The sequence below is a fragment of the Pelobates fuscus genome, chromosome 3, assembly GCF_036172605.1.
Source record: "Pelobates fuscus isolate aPelFus1 chromosome 3, aPelFus1.pri, whole genome shotgun sequence".
NCBI classification, from domain to species: Eukaryota; Metazoa; Chordata; class Amphibia; order Anura; family Pelobatidae; genus Pelobates; species Pelobates fuscus.
In genome coordinates, this window is record NC_086319.1 from 293339918 (window position 1) to 293366048 (window position 26131).

Here is a 26131-nt window from a genome sequence, read left to right on the forward strand (position 1 = left end):
CACAAGCTGTGTTTTTGCTCCAATGCCCATGATTCTCTGCGAGGGTACATACAACAAGGGAATAAGAGACCTGATGCTGACAAGTTTTTGGACCCTGTTTTGTTACTCCTCTTACATTCTTTTGTATGCCCTGTTGCCTATAGTCATTTTCCTGGTTGTTTAGTGTGCGAGCAAGAGAGTTTTACTTCCAATAAAATCTATCTTCTAGATAAATCTATCTTCTTGTCCATGAGTTTGATGTGTAATTCATTGTGGTATAATCAAGAGTGTTTCAGAAAAATAAATGAAATTAAGTGGCATTGTAAACAAGCTTAGCTCTCTAAACCCAAAACAAGTCTTTAAAAGATATCTTCATGTCTAAATTGTAATGTCACTAATAATAGAGGTGTTAACTTGTATTGACATACTTGTAATTATAGTTAAAAAGCAGAATTTTTCCAGGTCTGATTTTTAGTTAAAATTTTCCTGTGTAGATTCAAATTAATACTTGGAGTTTTAACTGGACACTCCGGGAAATATAAGTGCTCTGTAGTGTTTGTAATGCCAGTGTGCCCTGGTGCCCCTCAATGGAAGTATCTAAACCATTATAGAACTGTTTAAATCCTTACCTGGGGGTCCAACAGGTTCTGCTCCCTGTCTCCACTACTGGTGATAGACAGCTGGACATTCCTGAGCAGGATCTTCTCTTAGCTCCCCTGAGCAAATACCATGCCAGTTTTAGCACTGAGCTCCCAACTCTCCATTGACAGTAGTCGGGGGGACTCCTGGTGGATGCCAGGGAAGAAGTCAAAGTGTTTCCAAATGGATTGACTATTTACAATGGAGGGGTGCCAGGGGACTCCTGGTACAAAAACCACCACTTGATTAGAGAGTGCTGTAATGATTTTGGTGCTCAGTGTGTTTTTTTTAAATAGTTAAATAGGTTGAAAAAAGACTCATGTCTGTCATGTTTAACTTTTCACGTCTCCAAAAAAGATAACCCACCAAATTAAGGTTATTTCCAATGATATGATTATTTTACACAGATTTTGGTTATAATTTTTTTAGGATCATGTCTGGAAACATCTTCTCCAGTCTCACTCCAGGGGTATTTGATGAAATGCCCTCCCTGAAGTCCGTGTAAGTATATTTTGTGATAAAGTGATGGGTTTATTCAGTCATATGACATCAATGCACTGTTACTATTAGATATGTATCTAGAGTTCTGCTTGTGGTTATTAGCATTTGTGGGTTTAGTAACAGATTACAATCTCTTCTATTATGTATTTGAAAAGAGCAAGTGAAAGAGGGATCAATATTCCAGGGATTATTAACAAAAAGGTGAATGTATGGTGAGTCAACAACTAGCTGGCCAAATATGTGAACTAGAATATAGGCTGGTATTTGGCTTCTTAGTCCTTCATTTTGCCAACTCAAAAGTACCATTTCATGAATAAATCTTAATTATTATATATAATATTCCGTTCAGGTTAAAATATCCATAGGTAAACTGCTGTAACAAATAATAGAGAGGTAGGTGGGCCCGTGGTGGAGAACAGTGAATGCTGGATATCAGACTTTGTATGGATTGTTGCAGGTCCAGGCAGATTAGTTTCACAATACTGCACTGAGCATCATGAGAAACAAAGCAAAAATATTTAAACTTTTGTTTAAATAAAACAAATAAATAACTTCTTTTTTTTCTGTAAAGACCTGAATTATATAAAATGCACAAGGAAACTATAACACACACAAAATGCATTAAATACTTTCTGGGAACCACAATTTTTTATTTAAACATGTATTTACGTATTTATTTTTATTTACACAAGAGCAAGTATACATTTTAAGAAGTCAAATTTAATCAAATTTAATCAGGACAGTTTACTGGACACTGAATATTTTTTTAGTTTACAGAGATCCTTCAATACATTAGGTCATGCAACTGACCAAACTTCAGTTAAAATTTGCAGTTAACTGGGAAATAGACAGAATAGAAAGAGTTGAAAGTACAGTATTGGGTATTTCGTCATTTAAAACATCCTAAACGGACTTCCGGTTGAACACTGAAGCGAACAGACGCACACTAAGCGAGCTCCGAGCCTTGAACAGGGGAAAAAGCGTGAAAAAACCCCTCCCTTCACAACCCAATTAACCAACAACTACCCCAAGCACTAATGGGGAGAAAGGGGAAAAAATCATTACCCCACAAACCCACATCGGGACTAACGATCGTAGAGTTATGGAGGCAGACACGAGGAGCCTCTGACACAATCATGGCGGCTCAACACGGTGGGTGCTCCGATTTCTCAGAGGACTTGTCCGACGAGGAAGACAGGGGAATACTACAGCTTCCTAACCCACCACAAACGGCACAGCGCTGCGACAAAGTGCAAGACACAGAGCCTATCACCATTGTGGTCCTGAAGACATTACTGGCGGACCTGAAACACAGCTTCCACGAGGACATTACAGCACTCCGCGCAGATTTGAAAGGCCTGACAGGCCGCATCTCCAAACTGGAGAGCTCCTCAAAATCCCAGGCCCAGGACGTTGCCACACTGCAACTCACAGTACGAGCCTTGGAACAGCAAAACAGGCAATACGAACATCGCCTTGCGGCGCTCGAGGACACCAGGCGGGCCTCCAACATCAAAATAAGGGGAGTCAGGGAGGACCTAGCAGAGGCCGACCTACCTTCTCTAATGCAACGCATGATACAAGAAATACTGCCTCGCAGTCAGCGGCCAACAATCACCCCGGAGAGGGTCTTCAGGGTCCCTAAACCAGCAAACGCGCCAACTACGGCATCAAGAGATGTAATCCTGACACTCCACAACAGCGGCCATAAGGTAGCGATCTTATCAGCCCTCCGAGGCAAGACCCCCTTCCGCTTTGATAACATGGACCTCACACTTTACTCGGACCTGTCCAACGGCACCCTGGCCTGCCGCAGGTCGCTACGGCCACTCACCTCAATTCTACGTACCCGCAAGATTGACTACCGCTGGCGGGCACCCAGGACATTGACGGTCCAACAAGGGTCAACCCTACACAGCATTCAGGACATCAAAGACGCCCCGGCCTTCCTCCGACTACTGGACCTACCTCACGACTTGCTGCCTCCGCTTGGAGAGACCACCAGGGACAATAATGGCTCCCCCAACTGCACCCATACATGGGACCCAGAACGGGCCGCGACTTTCCTCCCCCAAAGCTCCACGCCGGACGCATACTCGGCAGTCACGACATAGAGACACAGAGACATCCATCTGTCTGGGCCCTAGACCCACCACACAGTATTACAGGAGATTGCCAAGTCTCAAAGGGGCAGTTCTACCGCCATCCAGGAGGGACCCTTCGAGGCCTACAAGAGCCTGTGAACTTATCATTTCTACCATGACACATATAACACGTGACTATGCCAGTTGTTTTTCTTTTTTTTTCTCTTCTTTTTTCTTGTTATTATACTTTATGCTGATGTCCGATAAGTTGACGGACATTAGGTCCTAAGCAACACCCTCTAGTTAATATATATACTCGCTGTAGCACCTACAACCCTTCTATAGCACAGTCTCTAGAGGAGACAGCGGATAGAATCTCGCACTGCTTGTGCCGTCCTAGATTTAGCCATGTTGTTCAGTTGTTATGTTGTCACTTTTACGACTACTCACTAGGATGTCACATATCGACCCAGCGGTAACTATCTGTTGCCACCTAGTCGATCAACCAGATGTTAATTCTCTAACTAGACAATGTCTATGTGTTACACTTGCGCCCCTCTAGCTTTCTAAGCCACATGTATACACAGTTTTCCCTATTAGCCCGCACTGTTCAGCGTATTGCTAATACTTCACTCGCTCCTACTATAGGGGCGTAGCGAGAATGCCCGTGCACATGAGAGGCGTCACACATAAATGTAATAACCCCACTAAGCTACTGGACCCCGCAAGGCAACTGGGCTTCCAGATTCAACCCCGCTATCGCCCAGCCTCCTGGGCCTAACTATCCAGCCAGGCTATGCACCGCTGCTGTTTCCTTGCAACTAGCTAGCCATACCTACTGTTACAACAGGATTTGCCCTTATGGGCGACCGCCCCAGTTTCCCTAGTTTTTTGCCTGGTCTCAGACATCGAGACTCGACCAACCATACCGTGACTCAAGGCTAAATTTAATTCTTTGTACCCTTATGGACATGGGGCCATATCCAAGAGCTTCCATGTTTTGCTTCTCAGGGCAATGCCACAACGATCTTATGCCCATCTGACATATAAGGAGATCAGCGCAATATCCAAGATACGACCCTGCCAACGTTCTGATGTGTATATTGCCCGGAGCTATTCATATACTTGTATACACCACGCTATATTCCTCAACTGAAGGTACCGCAAATATACCATTCACGGCAGCAATACAGATAGACCTATATGGTTTTTGCTCAGTCACTATGCATGCATACCTTTATTAACTTGTTAATATTGGCTTGATTAGAGTAAATGTAACGATATCTGGCTCTCATAGGCCAGCCTGAGCCTGTATTGATTCGCTTACTCACTTTTAAACGCTAAAGGTACCCACCTAGGATCCAAACATGACAGTTCCTAATGCCTACAGGCCAGTATTGGGCCAAAGTATTATGCTAATGTATCTTTAATGATTGTAAAGCTTCATCTTACCTATGTTACCTTTAATCAGACCCGAAAACTGGCGTATATCTGACTAACATCTGACACAGCATACAACTTCTTACGTAAAAAGCTATAACAATGTTATTATAGGTTATGTTTTAGACTTACCTGGTCAGTGCACATCATTACGTTTTATGTCCTTACCTGGGAAACATAGGCGCAAGATGACACATTGCAGCCCGGTACACTCCAACCCTCTGCCGTATGTCCCACTCTACACTCTTACATATAGTACACAACGTACCTGGCACATAGCCTCGCTCCCTCCGAACCGTTATGGGCAATAACATAACATAATATTTGTTGGTACGTACAACATCCCATCTCACAGCACACTAGGCCACTCTAAGTTAATATTCTATAAGCAACGTTCACCCATGTTAATCTCCTAATTGTACTTAAATTATGTTATCTTCTCAACGCAAGCTATTTTAGCTGAATATTACCCCGTTGGAACAAATGTGTAGATAAACATGCTAAATATATAAAATGGTGCGAATCCTCACGCCGCTGATTACTATATGTGAATCCTGTGACACGCTGTTGTGGCGTTTGTTAAATATGTCTGTAACCCCCCGCACAACAAAAATAAAGACTTAAAAAAAAAAAAAAAAACCATCCTAAACCCTGTATTTATTTGTGAAAAAAAGGAAAAATGAACAGAACACATGGGCCAGTTGGATCTCACAAACCATTAAAACATAAGTGGTGACCTCACCAAATCCCTTGTTTATGATCAAATAAGCCCTATAAGTCTATTTCTGGGGGCAGTGAATATTAAATACAAGAGTAAAGTACTTAGAGTATTACAGTAAACAGAATAAAAGCAGAATCTGGTGAACAGAAAAACAAATTTCATTGACGTTAGTCTTAGACCAAGATACTCAAGTTAGGAAATGGTGAATTTTTCAACTCCACTTATTCGACCATAGAATCACAAACTTGTTTTTGTGTGTTTATAATAGTTTATATGATAGAATAAATATTAGTGTGAACTTGTAAGGCGCTATTGTGTATACTGGATATATTTGATTTTAAATCATAGTGTAGACTATATTTTGTATATTGGTTATGTAACACATTAAATATATATCCACAAAGTGCACTGTTGTCTTTGTTATCTTTGGAATTAGTCATCAGTCAATATGTTATCAAGTATTCAATTGAACAGTATAAAACTAGTCCAAAATATCCAGGAGCTTATAATTAGAAGAGAATAGGATACATAAAAAAAACTAGACAGGGGGGGCTGTGCCTGACAGCCGAGCTGGCAAGACGTGTGCTCAGCGAGCTCCGACACAAACGGGCTCAAAACTACCTAATATCGGCAAAAAATCTTGACTATAGCGGTCCAGCTCACTGATTACTCAAGGCTGAATGGGCCGTGTGGGGTTGGTGTTGTCTTGCGGTTTTGCGGAGAGGCATCGGGAGAGTCCGACGGCGGGCCCGTCTGCAAGATGGACGAGACTTCGTGTGGGTGCTGGGCCGGTACAAATAAAATAAAGAATAAAAAAAAAAAAAAAAAAAAACTAGACAAATAGCAATATAAATATTATAATGAATAAAGTATGGCTTCAAAATCAGTGTAAATAAGTCCAGAGGAGCATCAACAAGTCGAAGTGGAACTATTAGACTAAAACAGGGAGGGAAAACTTTCAAAATTGTAAACAGGTCATAAAGTATCTCCTGCATGTATCAATGCTGTAATAAATATTAAACAAGTTCTTAGATACCAGGTAGCAAAAGGGTGCCTAAAACTACAGGACAAAGAACCTGTAGTTGGTTCTAAGTACTGATTGCTTGCATATTATAGTACCCAACAGAACTAATGAGCAAAGGAGGTATAATAGATCATCTGAATAGTGGCAGTCACTGTCTGTCAGCTAAACTGTGATAATGTATTCGAAAATATCACACCTAAAAAGGAAAAGATAAAAAAACATAGTGCACTCTGTAAAATAGCTTGGTTTATTTTAACTAATTAAAAACACTCACAAGACATAGGTAGAAAAGTGCATATCAAGCATATGATAACAAGTATCTTTATTTTGGGATGGCGAGGTCCAGATTGTCTACAAAACTCTCCAGGGTCACTTGATTTTGGAGTCCAGCAAATTACTGCTAAATTGAGCTATTATGTTCAAATGAAAAAAAAAAAAAATACTTGGGTCTTCTGAGATGCTCTGAGCCTAACCAATTTGTGAATACCCAACCTAATATTAGGGTTTCAGAGAATATGTGATCATTCTGACTATATCTAATCACAAGCCTGATTCCTCCCATTACTAGTGCAGAGCCATCATTAGAGTTATATTCACCACTGTAACATTAGTTAACTTTTACCCTACCAGAGACTTTTCAACGGAGTACCTTACCTGCGACTGCCATCTACGCTGGTTGGCATCATGGACAAGGAATGGCTCAAATCAAGTGTCAGACAGGACATTGTGTGCTTATCCAAGTTCTCTTAGAGACCGACCTTTGAGGAGTTTGGTGGAAAACCAGCTGAATTGTGGTAAGTCATCCAAAAGAAAGTTACCTGAGAGCCTTCACTCTATAAAACTTTTCTTTTCTATAAAAGCTTTAAATCTGTAATTAATCCTAACTGCACACTTAAAGTGACACCACTTCATCTCAATTAAGTGGTCTGAGAGCAATGGACCTGTCCTTTTAATCCTGCCATGTAAAACATTGCAGTTTTTTTAGAAACTGCAATGTATACTTTACAGGGATTAGTGCAACTTATACTGACAAACACTAGAGGTGTTTCCGCTCCACTAGGCAAGTAAAACTTTGTCATATGACGTGGAAGCACATAGGAAGGAATTGAATACAATGCTTTCCTATGGGGAAGCTTGAATGTGCATGCAGTGCTTTCTGCACATTTGGTTCCCAATGCTCCTCTATGAGAGCATTAGATTGGACCATCGCAGAGAGATCCTCTGTGATGTTGTGGGAGGCGAAGAGCTGAGCAGTGCAGAGGGAGCCTGGGCACTGGAAAACGGTAGGTGAAACATATGTTTTAAATTTAAATTGGGGTCTGGGGGGGAACGGACCTATTTAGATCTAGGGACAGGGATACTATAGTGTTAGGAATACAGATTTGTTTTTCTATAGTGTTCCATTAAGATAATAAATTCAAGCACAACAGACCTAATAAATACTTTTTAATTCCCTGCATGTGTTTCTTGTATAGCGCCATCAATGCAACTCTAGAACCATGTTCAGAAAAGCACTGGCATACGAAAGATGCCAACAAGACCACCATTTTATTTACAAACACATTTCATAAATACACACAATTCTTCGTTGAAATGTGTACAAACACTACACAGAACAGAATGTGGAGCTCACACTGGGGACAAACCCACATTCTCTAGTGATATTTATTCAATGCTCACGACAGAAAGACTAGTAACCAGGATCTTTTAGCACAAATTCTATACACAAACGCACAAATGTAAGCCACAATCTCAAATGTTTATGTATTTATGATGAATATTTATTGTAGGACCCTTTATAATAAGCATCTTTGGAAGGTATATATGCTCATAGGACTGTTTACTTTCCATTGCAATACTGTTTATCACATAATTGTTCTTCATAGAACTGTCCTTCATAGAGCATAATTTACATAAATTGTCCATAATAGGACTATACAGCCAGGACTGTTCATGATAGGACACTTCATCACACATATATTTTTGATAGGCGCATTCATAACAGGACTATTCATCACGCAGTTTTTTATGATAAGGCTATTCACATTTGGACTGTTCCCTGCAGGATGAATCATCACACAGCTGTACACCACAAAACTAGATATAATTTTATAAACTTCTGCTTTAAACAATTCATTAAGATTAAGATGATATGAAGCTCTTGGCTTATCCCCGCAGCCTCTTCGCTGCTTGAAAAAAATTGCTTCAGCATTAGCAGTGCACCAACGAAAAGACAGTGAGACAGGTACCCGGGGAAGGTTTAATACTGAAAGGTAAAATGGCTTTAGGGGCCTCTAGGTATCATAACCACTTCATGGAGATGAAGTGGTGATGGTGCCCTGAGTGTTCTTTTCAAAGACATAGTAATTAGTATAGTAATGTATCGATTGCTGAATTAGATGGCCCATGAGTTAATAATTTAAATGAGATAACAGAGGTTGAGAAAACACAATATTAGAGATGAAATTTGATGAAGTTGATTATTAGATATTTTAAAAAATATTACTGAAAATACTATGTATGTTGAGAACAATTAAAGTGTGAGATGGTTAGGAGATATTAGAGTGTCTTTTCACAAAGATGAAAAACATTGGTCTAATAATTATAAAAAAAACAAACAAACAAATATGACAGGAAGGTGTGGGTTGGTTAGTGGATATAGGATGGGGTTCAGTCACAGGTGGAAGTTGAGGAATGAGGAAATACACCTTTCTTTGCTACAGGATGGTGATCAGTTCCTTGAGGAAGTTAGGGTTCAGGGAGATGAATGGTTCTATTATCAACAGTTCTGTAATAAAAACATCTGACTGAATACCATCATCATTATACACAAAATCAAGCTCTGTAAACACAATTATTATTCACAAATAAACTTGGCTTCGTAAACAAAGTCATTAAACACAATATACTATACCAAGATCTGTATAGGCAGTCATTTAATGCAAACGCACAGATCTTTAAATTCAATACAATTACTGAATGATTGTTTCTCTTTATTACAGAAGGGACCCTTGAGCTTCATACCCACTACTTAATCCCATCCCTGCGGCAAGTCGTCTTCCAGGGGGACCGTCTTCCCTTCCAATGCACCGCAAGTTACTTAGGCAACAGCAGCCAGATCATCTGGTACCATAATGGGAATCAGGTGGTGAGAGACGATGAGCTTGGCATCATACTAGAAGAGACTATAATCCATGATTGCACCTTAATTACCAGGTACTGTTTGTTGTTGTTACTGTACACTGTATACATCCTCACTTACAGGGACATTGCAAGCAGATTAAAAAAGTATGCTTTTGTGGACAAGGTTATTGACCTTTTCATGTTTTAGTGGTTATGGTGCAAGAAGTGCGTTACCCTCCCCCCACACACACTTTGACTTCTGATCTGCCAGGCACTGCTCCATCTGCCCACAACATTAATCAGAAAAATGGAAGCTCCTGCTTAGAAGCTTCCATTAATTATCCTCCGCTGAGCAGGGCAATGCAGGGCTAGCTCATTGGCTGAGCGTATCCACTGATTGCACTCAGTCAATGAGCGAAGCCCTTTACTGCCAGGCTCGGCTCAGACAGAAAGCTTCTGACTCTCGATGAGGAAGTAGGCACCTGGCAAATCCCAGGTAAGAAGTCTAAAATAGTTTGACTATGTACAGTGTGAGGTACCAAGGCGCATCTGGCACCATAACTACTACAGCATGATGTTGTGGTTATGGTGCTTGTAGTGTCTTTAACCCCTTAAGGACCAAACTTCTGGAATAAAAGGGAATCATGACATGTCACACATGCCATGTGTCCTTAAGGGGTTAAAAAAAAATTGGAGCCTATTTACTGCTTCTTTTTTGTTTTGCCTAAAGCTTTTGCTTTGCATTCTTCTGGTCACAGAGCAAACATTTTCCATTATTCATAATTTATTACAATGCTGAACCTAGCATATACTGTATGAGTTATATAACTTCAGACACGAGTTATGCGCAGCAGCAATGTATAATATAATGTTTGACAGTCCAGTTCCAGAATCAGTGAATCCATAATAGTGGAGAGCTAAGGCAGACCAGGAATGTCTTGTTTACATTTAGTGTCTGCGTTTAAATTTAGCAAATGGTCCTGGTATTACGACTAAGCATCCTGCTGACTCCAGTGCTGATAAACTGTTTATTCCTAGCTGGCAAATCAGCCGTTTCCTCTCAGCGTGAAGGCACATCCTGTGCGTTCAGGGCCTCCTATCGGATGTGCATTTCTTTTGCCAAGGTGCTCTAGAAATTCAGCAATTCATGGTAGATAAGAGTCACTTGGCCCACCTAGTCTGTGCATGTGCCTTTGTTACAGGTCAGGCAAAATAACACTTGAAAATAAACACGTTACATAGATCCTTCAGGCGTTTCCAAAACAATGTAGTGTGTAAACTGTACTAAATTACATCTTCCAGCGTGATTTAAGGCGGACGTGTCACCGCTGGGAAAGTTTTTAAGCTTGCTTACTAAGTACAGCTGCAGTGGCCTGCTGTTAAGGTAGTCTGTCTGCTCGCGTAGGAGTTTGATAAACAAAGTCGAGCTGATATTTTTTTTTTATGCCCTTTCTATGGTCAGTTAATTTAGGGGGAGAGTTAGTTCAAGAAATCTTTTTATGTAGGAGTTTGATAACAAGGAAATTAGACAAGGACAAAGATTAGAGCATCTTATTTAAGGGTTGATTAAGCCCCAATATTATTTATATAGCGCCAACAGATTCCGTAGCGCTTTACAGTATTATAAGAGGGGATGGATTTAAAGGGATTCTCCAGTGCCAGGAAAACATATTTGCACTGCAGGACACTGTAGTGCCCCTCTCCCTCCCATCCCCCCATCGCAAGTTGCTGAAGGGGTTAAAACCCCTTCAGTGACTTACCGGAGTCCAGCGCAGATGTCCCTCGGCGCTGGGTCAGACTCCGCTTACTCTCCTACCCCGCCGACGTCAGCCGGCGGGGGAGATCTAATGCGCATGTGCGGCATTAGACTTCCCCATAGGAAAGCATTATACAATGCTTTCCTATGGGGATTTTGGCGAAGCTGGAGGTCCTCACATAGCGTGAGGGCGTCCAGCATCGTATAACATACTTTTCGTGTTCTATGAACACGGAAGTCCCTCTAGTGGCTGTCTAGTAGACAGCCACTAGAGGAGAACTTAACCCTGCAATGTAAATATTGCAGGGTTAAGGGTAGTGGGAGTTGGCACCCCGACCACTCCAATTGGCAGAAGTGGTCTGGGTGCCTGGAGTGTCCCTTTAACTATAAATAGGACAATTACAAGAAAACTTAGAGGAACGATAGGTTGAAGAGGACCCTGCTCAAACGAGATTACAGTCAATATCTGAATACTAGCAAGCTTGAAGGCATTAAGTCTGTGCACAGTTAGCAGCATGTATGCTATTCCAGAGTTTATACCTCTGTGAAAGGTGACTGACTACCTTTATAGTTTTGTAATTGTAACAGGAGTTTATTTTATATATATAAAAACATCTCCTATTACTTGTGTTTACCATTTTTTTATGTGACCCTCCATTTTCTTAAATTTTTTTAGTAAATATTTAGTGTGTTCCATCCTAATGCAGTTCAGACAAAGCAAAGCCATTGCAAGTGTTGCAAATGAAGAGTAGAGATAGAAACATTGTTTCATTTCCCCTATTCTCTGTATGTTTTCTCTATGCTGACATCCAAAGGGCAGTGTAACAATGATAGACAGGGAGCAAAGATGGAGGCACTCATTGCAGGATGAAAAGGTGATTATTATTATTATTATTATGTTATTATTTATACAGCGCCAACAAATTCCGTAGCGCTGTACAATTGGTGGACGAACAGACATGTAGTTGTAACCAGACAAGTTGGACGCACAGGTACAGAGGGGTTGAGGGCCCTGCTCAATGAGCTTACATGCTAGAGGGAGTGGGGTAAAATGACACAAAAGGTAAGGATAGTATTAGACTAGTGACAGTTGCAAGAGATTAATACTACATTTAATTTTATTTTTCACATCTCACAATTACATATTTATTAAATGCAGGGATAAGTATGCATAATATTTCAATTCTTGGAATGTGACAGCTCACCTTTGAAGAGACACTACAGCGTTAGGAGGACAAATTTGTATTCCTAATGCTATAGTGTCCTAGTCATCGTTTAGGTGATTGCCTCCCGTAAAAAGTAAAAACAATTATTAACTCACTTTTGCTCCCATGTCGCCTTGCTTTATCCCAAGCTGGCCCTGCCTTCTTGGCTGAGAATCATCAAGGTTAAAGCATTGGGAGGCTCTATGAAACCATCTGATTGAAATACCAGAGTTTTAGTCTCCAATTTTGTCTGAGTGACAATCACTAGAAGCATGTTAACCCTGTAATGTAAACATTGGCTATCTGCAGAAAGTGTTTTACACTACAGGGACAAAAATACAGGGACATGGCACCCAGAACACTTCATTTAGATGAACTGATGGAGAAGTGGTCTGGGTGCCTATAATATGAGATTTTCAGGGGCAAACAGTGTGGCAGATTAAGAACCTGGAGAGGAGTTTCTGTTCACTGTGTTTAGTGAGGGCATTGACTGAAATAGGGGAGAGATAGGTAGATCAATGACCTACAGATATCTGGGTAATAGCGAGAAGTGGTTGCATGGAGGCGGAAAGAGGATCAGTGTGGTCAATTCTAACTCTGTTAAATCCATTTTAGTGAAGATGTAGTTAGGCTAAGGATATAATAGATATCATGTTCTCCCTTTGAAATCTGCTGCCATTAGAACTACCATCACAAAATGTTGGGCCAAGTAGAGGCAAAATACTTTACCTTTTTCTCCATTTCTTACTCATGCATCTTTTTTTGTTTCTCTTTTTTCTCATTAATTGTAAAAATGTGCTGCAAACCACTAACACTTGTATTGATAATTAATGATATTAATAATGAAAGCTTAGCACCAAGTGAAAACAGAAACATATATCTGGGTCAAGTATTATTAATTAATTAATATCTTAATTATCAAGATATTGATCTGTATTTTGGGACTTGCAGTTAAGCAAAAATGTTTGTGAACCTCACCCCTCAATTAGTAGACGTGCCAAGAAGACCAGATGTCTGGATCCTGTGATAATGTAGTTAGCAGTGTAGGAAATGGTTACCACAACATGGGGTCTTTAAATAAACTCAAATACTGAATTGGTATGGGCTATACTGAAACACACAATCTCAGGAAGGTCAGTTTCAGCACGTTAAAGGTCCGATATCTGTTTTTCAATTTTCTGAAAACTTTTAAAATTGGATAAAAATAATAGGGGTTTATTCCATGGGTCAATTCACTTTAATCTGTTTATAAATGGTAATGCATGAACCACTGAAAGTAAGGTGCTATTGTTTGTATGTGACACAAAATTATACATCCAAACAAGCTGTTTTGGCTTACTTTTTCAACTGTTAACACACAACTTACTGTTCAATTATTATTATTTTATTATTTATATAGCGCCATCAGATTCCATAGCACTGTACAAAAGAAAACCCATAGTGAGCTTAGTAACTTACTGTTCAATAAAACCCATTGTGAGCTTAGTTAATACATTAAAGGCTCAAATTACTGTGGGGAATATATTCACATCTCCCCCAGTTTCCAGCTCGTCTTCCTTCCTTCCTAACTAGCACCGTGCAATGTATATATTGCTCTAGTTGTCATGTTTATCAAGCTGGTCTAAATTCGCTGTGAGAGCACATGTTCGCTTTTTAACAAATTGACTGTTACAGAATAATTGCAAACAAATACACACAGAACCTATTCACAATTCTCACCATTGTAGTTTTAAAAATAACTCCGGAAAACCTTTCTTTAGCATCACAAAAAAATTGGCAAGATGATAAAATCCACTTAACTAGTAAAATTCCAGTGTCCAACATTTTGGCAGCAAAAAAAAATTACACTGAAATGGTTTTGCAACTCAGTAGCTCATTTACTGTGTAGACTTACATGTTAAAAGGTTTAGTGGCCCTCCAGTGGTTATTGATCTAAATTCATACATGCTAAGTTTCAATACTCCTTACAGTAAAAAAATGTGTAACAAAATAAACAAACAAAGCTCAGTAGACATAGACGTTTTTAAGGTACAGTGTGTTGCTCCTTTATACTATTTTTTTTTTAATTCTTTATTTTTGTGGTGCAAATAGTTAACACAAGCTCTTGCCATGCCCCAACAGCAAGTACAAGATTGGTAAAATACATATATGAACAAGTATAAGGCGTAGAAGGTCAGTGCACACATTTTTTAAGTTAAGTAGCTAGGTCACGGTATTCATACATGTCTAGGGTGTTTAGCAAAACATAAGATGTGGTCTAAGAGCGTTACATAGACATGTGTGTGGGTATATGAAAGGTAAGTTCCAAACAAGCTAGTGAGACATGACTGTTGAATGTTGAAAAGGAAAATAATAAACATGTACATTATTAGGCATGCATATGTGTCAGTGTGAGATTAGATTAACATACTAGTTGAACACATGCCTAGTGGGTGCAATAAGAAATTATAAAACATAAGATTACAAAAATAAAAGCACACTGGCTACATGCATACAAATGCTGCTAGCTGTATAGCTATATGCTAGGTGAACATGTCGTGTTGAGGACAGCTATATGCCAGGCAGACCTTTCCCGCTTAAAACAGTTATGCTAGGCAGGCATATTATGGTGAACACAGTTATATGCTAATTGCATGTCAGAGTAATACAATGGCATTAGAATAACTTGCATGTAAGACTATGAAGTGTAGCTGGATTAGTAGAACACGCTTCGGAGTAGGTACATTAGTGTGCATGGTAGAGAGGAATGGTGTCAAAGTCTCGGTGATGTGAGCTCCTGACTAGTGTCCCTGCATAACTGCTCAGCGTCCTTTGTGGTTGCGGGGAAGGCCATGCCGCCCGTCTGCTAAGGGATCAGCCGATTCCTCTAGGTGGAACTTGCACTGATGGCGTCGGGTAGTTCTTCCTGGGTGCCGATGTGGTCGTGTGGAACGGTTCAGTCCCTCGGGTAGTCGTTCTCAGGAGCGCTGTGGGTGTGCGGCAGGGTTCCGCTTTGGGTCTCTTCGGCCTCTTTCTGTGTGGATTCCCCACATGGTGAGAGCTGGTCTTCCGGAGGGCGGTGTGGTTGTGATGGGGTAGTCCCTGCTCAGGGGTAGTGCAACTCACCGCTGGTCTTGGACTGCGTCTCATAGGCTTTTGCCGGGTCGCCCGCCGCTTCCTCCCCGCTTTCCAAGCCTTGCCCTTGCCCCGTGTGGGAGCCGTGGGTCGCAGCACGGCCTCACCTTGGGTAATTGCTGGTGGTGCCTCCTCTTCGGTGCCCCCCTGGTGGTAGATTTTGGCCCAAAAGGCGGCGAACAGGCGATCTAGCCTTTCTTCAAGAGAGGGCAACGGGGCGCTGTTCAGAGGGTTCCACGTGGCATCCGCCATGATTGTCAGTGCTGTTCCGGCAGTGTATGACAGGCCCCGACGCTGCTTTGTCGCTTAGACTCAGGCTTTGGTTTGTTTCTAAATTTATTTGGGATTTATTTGGGATTTATTTGTTTCTAAAAGTCCATTTAATGTGCTGACCTAAGCACAGCAGGCAATAAGAAAAGCTGCTCAATTCATGGGTAAAATTTCCAACCTCGTTCTGTGCTAATCTGTTATGTGCTCTCTACCAGGTGCAAAAGACAATTTAGCAAGCCTTAAACCCTCACTAAGTATCTATAGCACACCACGCTGATACTACTATAACCCTTGCAGTAGAAAACAATACACTGTGTCCTCTATATCACATGACTTCTGTATCACTAGATGGGACCAGTGATTAACCCGTCTTTAACATGAAAATAAGCAGAGTTCCCTGTAAACATATGATACCTGCAGGGGAAATATACCAGCCCAGTAGTGACCATATCCCCTCCCCTCTCCCACCCCTCCCCATCTTCCTCCCAGGGTGGTAATAATCTGTACCAGGGAGCAGGGGATACTAAGTGGCCAGGTTCTAAGTTGCTGGTTCTCTCTTTTTGTGCACAGGGATTGTCATTAGGATTACTAGTTTTATAAAAATATATATAATGGAATGCTTGTGCATTTGAAGTGAAAACATTGAGAAATGCTGGATTATTACAGTATTACTCTGTGCTCACAGTAAATAGCAGACAGGTGTTTAGGCTGGGCACTCAATGACATTTTAATATAAATGGTTTGGTTATTTGTAACATCACTGTTTATATGATAAGGATATCTAGATCAAACATTTAGTAAAATATTTTATTTTTTTTAAATGGAAAAGTCAAGACATCAAAATGTCTTGAAAATAAACTATCTGCTACCAAACGTCACTGTATTGCAGTCATCAATCCAGCCGAAATGCTAAAAGTATTTTATTGTTGTTAATCATACCTAATAACTTGGTTATGTCTTTTGTTCTTGAGTTTGATATCTTCCCGACCATGTTTTTATCTTCTCTTTTTCTCAAACCATTGACTTATTTATTTATATTTTTCTAGTGAACTCTTCCTCAACAACATTCTTCTGTCAGCCAATGGTGAGTGGGAGTGTATTGTATCTACCAATCATGGCAACGTCAGCAAGAAGGTAGAACTGGTGGTTCTGGAGAACTCGGCCTCATACTGTCCAGCTGAGAGGCTGTCCAACAACAGAGGGGACTTTAGGTACCTATTCATTATCATTCTATCAGGCATGTTATTTAACGTGACTTAGTCATTCTAAAACATGTGAATGGCACAGTGCCCTTCAGACAGGTATACCAGTATATACACTTCAATATAAAATTACCTGAATATTACTTCTCCTGGTTGAATGAGGCACAACTCTCTAGCCGTATTTGCTTTTTGAGTTCCATGGAGTTGGGGCAAGCAGATTGGAATGTGGAACCTTGGCATTAGAGTAGTGCTCAAGTCTAAACAAAATAAAGTAACCTGGGCACATTTCCCACAAGCCTGGTTCAGCGTAGCTATACCACCCAGATAAATGTTTGTCATTCCCTAGATATCTAGTAGACACAGGCTGAGTAAATACAGGCCAGATACATATTTTTCTTCCTTTTGTCACATGAGAGCTATAGAGGCCCATGCTGCTTCCTGTATTGGTTTCTGATAACTCGGTTGCAGTTTACATTGTTAAATGTGAACTATCGGAAACCTCACCTCCCAAACCTGAGCATGACCGTTACAGTGATGCATACTGGCTGGAGTGTTTTAGTGGATGGAGTGTCCCTTTAAGTGATTCGCATAGGATCTGACGTGAACAAGATATTCCTCAATATTAGAAAAATTTAATTTAACACCAAGCTCACAAGCATAAGTTAACCCTTTGGGATCTGGAGCTCAGTTATAGAGGTCTGCTTGTGATAGGAACAGGACACCACAGAGTTCAGAGTTTTAACAAAGGAGAAGATTTTTTTGAATGTCATCTTTGATGTGCGAAATAATCCATATCCTACAGCAGTTCTTAAAACAAACAGATATTGGCAAACACATTAAGATTCATAGTTCTCCATATCCACCTTCAGGTGGCAGGCTTATGTTCTGCATATTTCTCTTAATATTATATGCATTCAAGCAATGTTTCAATTAGGGACTTGTTTCAAATGCAGCTGCTGATTCAATTAGCAGTAGCCACAATAGGACATATTAAAAAACCACATTGTTAACAAACAATCAAAACAATTTAAAACTTTCTTTGTGTTCGATTTAAGATACTTTACAACTAGTTTATTTATTTATTTATTTTATTAATTTATATATTAAAACCACATTACAATATCTGACATTTCAAGGCTGGCCAGAGGCATAAAAATATATACATATTAACTCTTTAAAGTGGGACTGTCATTTGTTAGATTTTTGCAGATCCCAATAGCCAACTAAAAGATAACTATGGGTTTTACTTAAAAAAAAGTTGTGTGTTTATTTTCTATTTTACATTTTATGTGTGGGAATCCTGGAAGAGTCAGGGCATATACATTAATTTAAACCCCAAAGTACTGTGCAGGAAGGCGCATGCACTTTAACTATACTGTAAGAAGAAGGTAGTGCACTGATACAGCATTTCTCTGAAGATAACCGAGAACACCTAGAATAGATATGCAACCTTCAGCACTCCAGATCTCCAGATGTTGTGGACTACATTTCCCCTGATACTTTGCCTAGGGCAGCACAAAACCAGGATACACCACTGGTTGTCACATGAAAAGATATAATAAAATATTTACAAAAGTATGAGGGGTGTACTCACTTTTGTAAAATGTTGTATATAAGTGTGTGCAGATACATTATATTCTATTTCTCAATATTTATATTTGAATTATATGGGGTTATTTACTAAAGGGACACTCAAGGCACTATAACTATTTCATCTCACTAAATTGGTTATACGTCTTTGAGTCACCTTGCATTGTCCCTCTATGCAGTGCTAAATCATTTTCGAGAAGCTTATCATAGAATACATACTTCCATCTAGCCATTAAAATTCATATCAGCAATGAGCACCTGTGTTCAGCTGAAAGCCATCAGTTGAGACTCTCAGCCAATCGCTGCCAGCCTTTGCTGCTCGGGCTAATGCTTCCTTATTAGCCCAAGCTGCAGAGAGGGGATGAGCTGCAGGACACTGACACTTTAGTATTAAAACATTGAAATGTCTAACACTGAACGAAAGCATTGCACCAGAGGACTACAGACACACTAACCACCACCATGAGATGAAGCAGTTACAGTGCCTATAATGTCACTTAAAGGACAGAATTTGGTCTGGATCATTCACACACAAAACCTTCAAGCAAACACCAACAGCACACAATAACTCAAACAACAGCACATACATAACACTACACACATCATGCATATAGACTCACATAACACCACAAAAATACCACACCTCCAACATATACAACCTCACAAAGCATCCACTGCACCACAAATGACACAAGCAGAATCCCTACACATACGTAATTTTTACTTTAAAAAACGAAACAAAAAAAAATAGGTCTGACACCCTTCAAAGTTTTACTTTTGCACAGTACTACCAAAAGTTTGCCTACCCCTGACCTAGTGTATGAAGCACAAAATTTGGACCCATGAGTAATGGAAAAAGTAATATGGTCTGACAGGCCATCTTTCACTCTGTTTTCAACATCTGGACATGTTTATGTTTGAAGAAAGCCAAAGGATGTCTGCAACCCACAAGGCCTGTTCTCAACATGGTGGGGGATCCATGATGGAATTATAGGTGTACTGCATTATCCTATAAAGGCCAAGGAATTAAAGACTATTTTAAAAGATCATGAGCACAATATTTTGTAAACATTGTTCTCTCATGATTTTCCCACAGTTGGAGATGGTAATGGCCCCTTGCACTCTGTGGAGTGATAGTGTAAAATGTCTTCCATGGTCTCCCAAATCATCAGATGTAGAGCATATTGAACTTGTTAAGTGGAAGCGGAACTCTTGTTAAATAGATTTCCACTTCGTATATTCCTTAAAGAACTAGAGACTTTTCTTCCGAAACACAAGCTCAGGACTTATATGGCACCATTCCAATAATGACTGAAAATGTTCAGGAGACAAATGGTGGCACCACTGTCTATTAGATGCTAAGTATTACCGATGCTTTTTCCATCACTGCAGATATGGTCAGTGGCAGAACTTTATTTTTTGAGCATACTGTTAATTTAAAAATCGGTTTTGTCCCTAGTTTAATAATCTGTACATCACTAATAAAGATTCGTTAGGATTGATGGTTAAAAGTAGTTTCAATACTGATGTCTGAGTACATGAAAGAATTCACTGTATGGACATAGTCACTGACTTCATTGGCGGTTATATTGTGTAATCTAAATGGATGTGCTAGTTCTGAAAATATTAAAAACAGGGTACTGTTACTTTGTTTTTGCCTGAAGAGTGGAACTCCAGAGTTCAGTTGTCAAACTGTTTGTTGTTCTCTTGGCAGATATTTCCATTCAGCTGATCTAATAAAGAGAACCCAAAATGTATTTAAATTATGGTCTCAAATGATCCCAATCTATTAGGAAAACATTTCAAATGATTTAACTACAATAATTTCATTAGACTTTACTGGTGACTTCTGTAGATAACTCATTTGAAAAGCTTATTCAAAACAATTAAATCAAGCCCAATGTCCAAAAACATGACAACCTTCCATGTTAATACTGGAGAGGTGTCAAATTTAAAAAAAGCAAAATAAAACCAAACACATTTTATTAAAATATGACACCTATGAGTGTATAAATGTTTTGGCCTGGCAAACATTTTGTACAGCAGTTGTCTTTGGCAGTGACGGTGTTAAACACTAGAGATTTGGGCTCATCTGTTAGCTATTAGCAAGCACTGCAGAGAAGGTTCCTTTCACATAGTCTCTCCTGGCAGAAAACACAGGGCGTAAAAAATCAAGGTGTTGGAATTTCGCTTGGCTACAGAATAAAGAGTTGTGTGCCGTGCATTGCAAGCAGAGTCTGTTCCTTTATGAAATATAAATTATCGGTACCGTCAATGTGGCTTCAATTAGGCTAGCCCCTCTCCCCCCAGCCCCACTGCCCTCTTTCCTTGTACCTTCTGAAACAGAGAAGGATTTGGAAGAAAGTACCAGGGGAAATGAGAGATTTGCAAAGTTAAAAATCAGGCAGACCAACTTACAAAAGGCATTCTGTGTCAACAGATGTTATATTGCGATCGGCTTTCTCTTCCCTTCATTGTACTGGACTAAATGCCCATGTCACAAATCATTGTGCATGGTGTTTATTGGCTTCACCACAGTTGAAACAGTGTCAAATATTTTCTTTAGTGGAACCCCTAAGTGTTGCCAAAACTGTGTCTTTTAGCTGATTATCCAACTTCCTAGTTTGGCTATAATTGGGGCTATTAATCTTGTACTATACTTCTGGTGTTGGCATATAAGCATAGGATATCATTTTATAAAATAAAGATCTGCAAGTCAGATTATAAAATCTGAAATATGACTACTGTACATTTCCCATGGTTTCTACATGGTTTCATCTGACATTTCGGTTCGGATGAATTCCATCCATGCAATAAATCAAGAAAAAACATTTGGATGATCCAATAGGAATTGAAAATAAGTCAGAGTACTACATTTCATTAATAAGTCCAATTCCCTGCCATTTGGTTCACAGTACAGTAAAAAAAGAAATCTATAATTACCGGTATGTATTATATATTTACTAAATATATAATACATAAAAATTGATTTTTTTTTATTTTTTTTTGCTCCTTCATTTTTTCCCCTCTATTGGTGACTGTGAATGTGATCTGTGAATAAAATCGGCATTTTGTGGCTGTCTGCTAACCATCAATAATCTCTTTTTATGGCACCATGTATGGAAACTCAAATCAAATGAAACTGCTTGTCCATTGTTCATTTTGTTTGTTTTGTAATTGTTCCATATAACATTTCAGAGTTACAGAATTCAGAAGAACCTCCAATTGCCCAAATTTTGAACAAACTGCAGTTTGTTTGACACTGAACGCACAAGTCTACTGAGCAGTTACAGAGATGATGAATACCTATTATGAGAAAGCGGACATGACTATGGCTATAATCACTAAAATTTGCAGGGCCTCAGTCAATTCTCCACAGTTCTCAGTTTAGTAAAAAAAATATATATATGTATCGAGATTTGATTAAAGTGTGGCAAAATCTAAACATTAATTTAGTATAGCAGGACATCATACTAGCTTAGCAGTGCCATTTGATAAAACCATATGCAGCAGTAGTTTATATCAGGATGAAAAGACCATAAAATATTAAAAATAGAAACATGGCACTTCCTCTTTAAAGAAGAAACTCTTTGGCCCCCAGACAGTTACTTTTATTTCTATGCCTTCTGTAAAAAAGATGTTCACTGAGTGATGATGTAAAAAACACTGTTTTCTGTTGGAGCTTTTGAAAAATAGGAAGCTTGGTTGTTCATCGTTTTGCTCTCCAAAGAACCTTGAGGCAACAATTTAATAGCACTTTTGCACGGCTGATTGCCTTTTGTAAGAGTTATATTCATCCATAACGCCTTCAGCTTGTAATGTAACACACCAAAGCAAAAACAGAATGCTTGATAAAGGAACATCCCTCAGCAGTGTTACTGAGCCGTTTGGTTTTCATTGTGGTCAAAACCACTGCTTAATAAATATCTTTCATTTTACAATAATCATTTCTTTTTTTTTTGTTAATCTTTATTTTATTAAAGGCATATAAGATGGGGTACATAAGAGAAATTGGGGGAAATGTTCGAGTGATTTACAGTATAGGGTTGATACATCAATCAGCAAGATTAAGTTACATTTCCAGAATTGCGATGCCTCATTTTTTTTAAATTTTTGTTGTTAAACTTTAGTTTGAAAATACAAGCTATGGATCATAAGATCTGGTTGGTAACATGCTAAATTATTATAGTCAGACATTTGGTAGGCAGTAAGCTCACAATTTAAAGAAACAGTGGTTAGACAGTAAGTGAAACGTTTTGCCCCGATCTATACATTTTAGCTAGGTACTGTACTGCTCAAGGTGGAGTGTTTTTAAATACAGATTCACTTTTTCCTGACATTCAGTAGGCTATACACCCTTTGTATGCTGGCAGTCACTTAAGCGCTAAATAACTAATATATGCTGTAACATCAGGCGCCAATATAGAGACATGAACATGCCCACATGAAGCAAAATTGTCCTGCCCGGAGAATGGAGGGAAGTTTAGGACGTTAAGGCTTGCGCAAGGTATGGCAAGGCAAGGGGTTGCCTAGTGACTGGCCTGGTGCACTTGCTGAACCGGCTATGTATATGTCCATCTAGTGTGAATGTCCGCAAATTGGTTGCAAGGGGATGTTGACTTGTCCAGTGCCCTCTACGGTGCCGCGAGTCTTAAGTAGGGTTGGTGCCTCAAGCTCGCCCCTCTTGTTGCTGCTCCGGTCTTTCAGCCGATGCCCCTGCGGTGTTCGTTGGTTACTCTTGTACACAATCCATTGTTAGGCGCAGCGTTGTGCTGTGGGTGTGGGGTGCTTCCCCCGCTGTGGGGTTGCCGTGAAGCCGGATGTCTGCTACCTTGCGCCCGCTGTCCTGTGGGGTCCTGGATTTTCTTGGGGGGGTTGTTGCTGTGGGCACCATGAGGTGATAGCGGGTTGTGCCGTTTGCCCTCTGCAGCCCTCTGCTTATGTGGCTGAGATGTTTGGAGTGGTATGTGGCTGCCTAGGGTCCCACTCCGGTGTTGCAGCTTGCGCCTTGTTTTCTTTCACCAGTGTGGGTGGCGTGTAAGGTTTACACCCCATGTGGCTCTGTTTGGGGCGTCCTCAGCTGTGACCTGGTCCGTTGCTCTTTAGGGCGAGGAGCCCTGTCTGATTGTCTTGTTGTGGGTGAGTTCGCTGTGGTACCGCCCGTCTGTGACTTTAGAGGCTGTTGTTCGACCTCCAGGCTGGCCCAGAACCACCTGCATATGGCCTCAAACCTGGTTTGAAAGTCAAGTGCCCATTCGCTGGGGGTAAGTCGGTTTGTGCGGGTGTCTGTGACTTGGTCTTTTGACTCTAGTTTGTCAGCAGTCTGTGAGTGAGTACCTGCCTGTATCTGGCCTCCAAGCTGTGCTTGTGTCTGTGGATTTCGTTGGGGTGCGTCCGCCTTTTTGAGAGGCTCTTCTTCCCCATACCTTTGTCGTGGTAAGCCAGCTGGGGCCCGCTTTGTTATCTGCTGCGGGGCGTAGGGGACTGGGATGACCCCCACCGGTCTATAGGGGGGGGAACGGGGTCCCATGCCGAGAGTAGTTGCGCACTGTGGCCGAGGGAGAGCGTCCGTCTCTCCCGCGATATCCGCATGCGTCTCACTTCAGGCTAGGCCGCTGGGCCTATCTGCAGTTCTGTCGGGGTCAGTTGCAGGATTCAGGTGTCAATGTGTGCCCCCTTGGAAGCAGACCGGCCACGGGGTCTCGGTGGGTTACTCTCGGCAGGGAAATTGTCGTATAGGCGATGTTTACAGGCCACGATTTTGGAGCTGTGGGTATACACGTCCGGCCATCTTGGCTGCCAGGCCCCGCCCCTACAATAATCATTTCATGCTCATTACTTTTCATATTCAGCATTATAACTGGATTATTTAATGTTGGAGGCAGAGCATTTCCTAACACTAGTAAAGAAGGCACATTGACTGTTTAATTAATGATTAATTAGCATCACTTAAAAAAGACTGCAATGTTTTGCTGTAATGTTATGTTCTGCTTTCCAAAATTGAACTGGGATTATGCTTCAATGGTAAAATTGCAATTCTAAATGGTTAGTTGAAAAACATGAGTCACCTGTAGCCAGAGAGCCCCCTGGCAGTGGAAGAGGGAGTTGCATTTGGAAATTATGCGGTTGTCTGTAGAGTATTTTGGCCGTTTTGTATATTTAAAGGGGATATGTATTTATTTATAAAATATTTTACCAGGATGGATACATTGAGATTTCTCTCATTTTCAAGTATGTCTTGGGTCCAAAAAAACATTGCATTGTTACAATAGGATACAATATTAAAAAAAATACAATATACAAACTATATATATATATATATATATATATATATATATATATATATATATACACACACATATATACATTTAATACATAACAACAGGTGATAAATATATTCAACCATGACGGGTGCATTCTGTGCTGAGGTATATTTCCATAGATCCCTTTAAATATTTTAGATTGAATGAAGATTTGACTGTGTCCCTGTCGTTATTCCATAACTGCGGTGCTCTGTAGGAAGACGAGGATCGAGCCACTTCACACAGTTTTAGTTTTCTTTTAAATTTATATTAAAGATTTAGCAAATTACATCATGATCCATTTGAGACAAGGCAAAACCAGGGCAAATATTGCAAGTAAAAAGGCAAAATAAAACATAATCCTCTTTTCTGTAATCTTTTTCTGTGCTGACTACCAGGTACAAAGGACAGAGCTTATAACAATGGCTGACAGGGAGCTAAGATGGTGGCACCCAGTTACAGGATAAAGTAATGTGAATTTCTTAATTTGCAGGTTTATTTACTAAAGTAAGAAGTTCAATTTTAAGGTCAAAATAGCTAAACTGTCAGCTATCCCACTCTTGCATTTAAGCAGAAATTCACTTTGAATTCTCACTTTAATAAATAAACTTATCTATGTTATTTTTCACACCTTAAATACATATTACCCAGGACATACTTGAACGAGAGAAATCTCAATGTATCCTTCCTTGGTAAAATATTTAATAAATAAGTACATTTGTTAAATCCCATAATATCCTGGACACTAGAGCCTAAAGTTGAATCGTTTTAATGATCAATGGGCTTTGCAATTTTCGGAGTCTGTAGATTAATAAAACTAACCTTGATGCTCCATAATTTTTCTGTGGGAGTTCTTCTGTAAACCAGTGCCCTGGAAGGCTTGATGGTTTCAGCAGAGAATTCTGGGAAATAGCTGTGTGCTTTCTACTGTGTTCCTATAAACTCCTGATGGGCATCTTCTCGTGATAATATAGGTATATGTAAAGAGGTGACATGCACTGTGGTTGCTGTGACTACTCCTCTAGCAAGTGTCTTGCAATTGCAAAGAAGCATAAGAACACCATAACGTGTCTCTCCTTTCTGAAGCCTATGGCAATGAATGCAGCACATCTGCACTATGTTGGAGGATTGAAATATGATGAGGGCTAGGAGACAAGAGTGACCTAGATCCCTCAATCATG

At 40.0% G+C, this 26131-nt stretch overlaps 1 protein-coding gene across 1 annotated transcript in view; it reads left to right on the top strand.

The window, feature by feature from the left end:
* The window catches only part of ADGRA2 (adhesion G protein-coupled receptor A2), a 176128-nt gene that overhangs the window by 137132 nt on the left and 12865 nt on the right, over positions 1-26131 (top strand). The window contains exons 5-8 of the mRNA XM_063448684.1: positions 1048-1119; positions 7019-7182; positions 9391-9604; positions 16903-17067. Coding sequence (XP_063304754.1) covers positions 1048-1119; positions 7019-7182; positions 9391-9604; positions 16903-17067 — 615 coding nt within the window. The remainder of the gene's footprint in view (positions 1-1047; positions 1120-7018; positions 7183-9390; positions 9605-16902; positions 17068-26131) is intronic.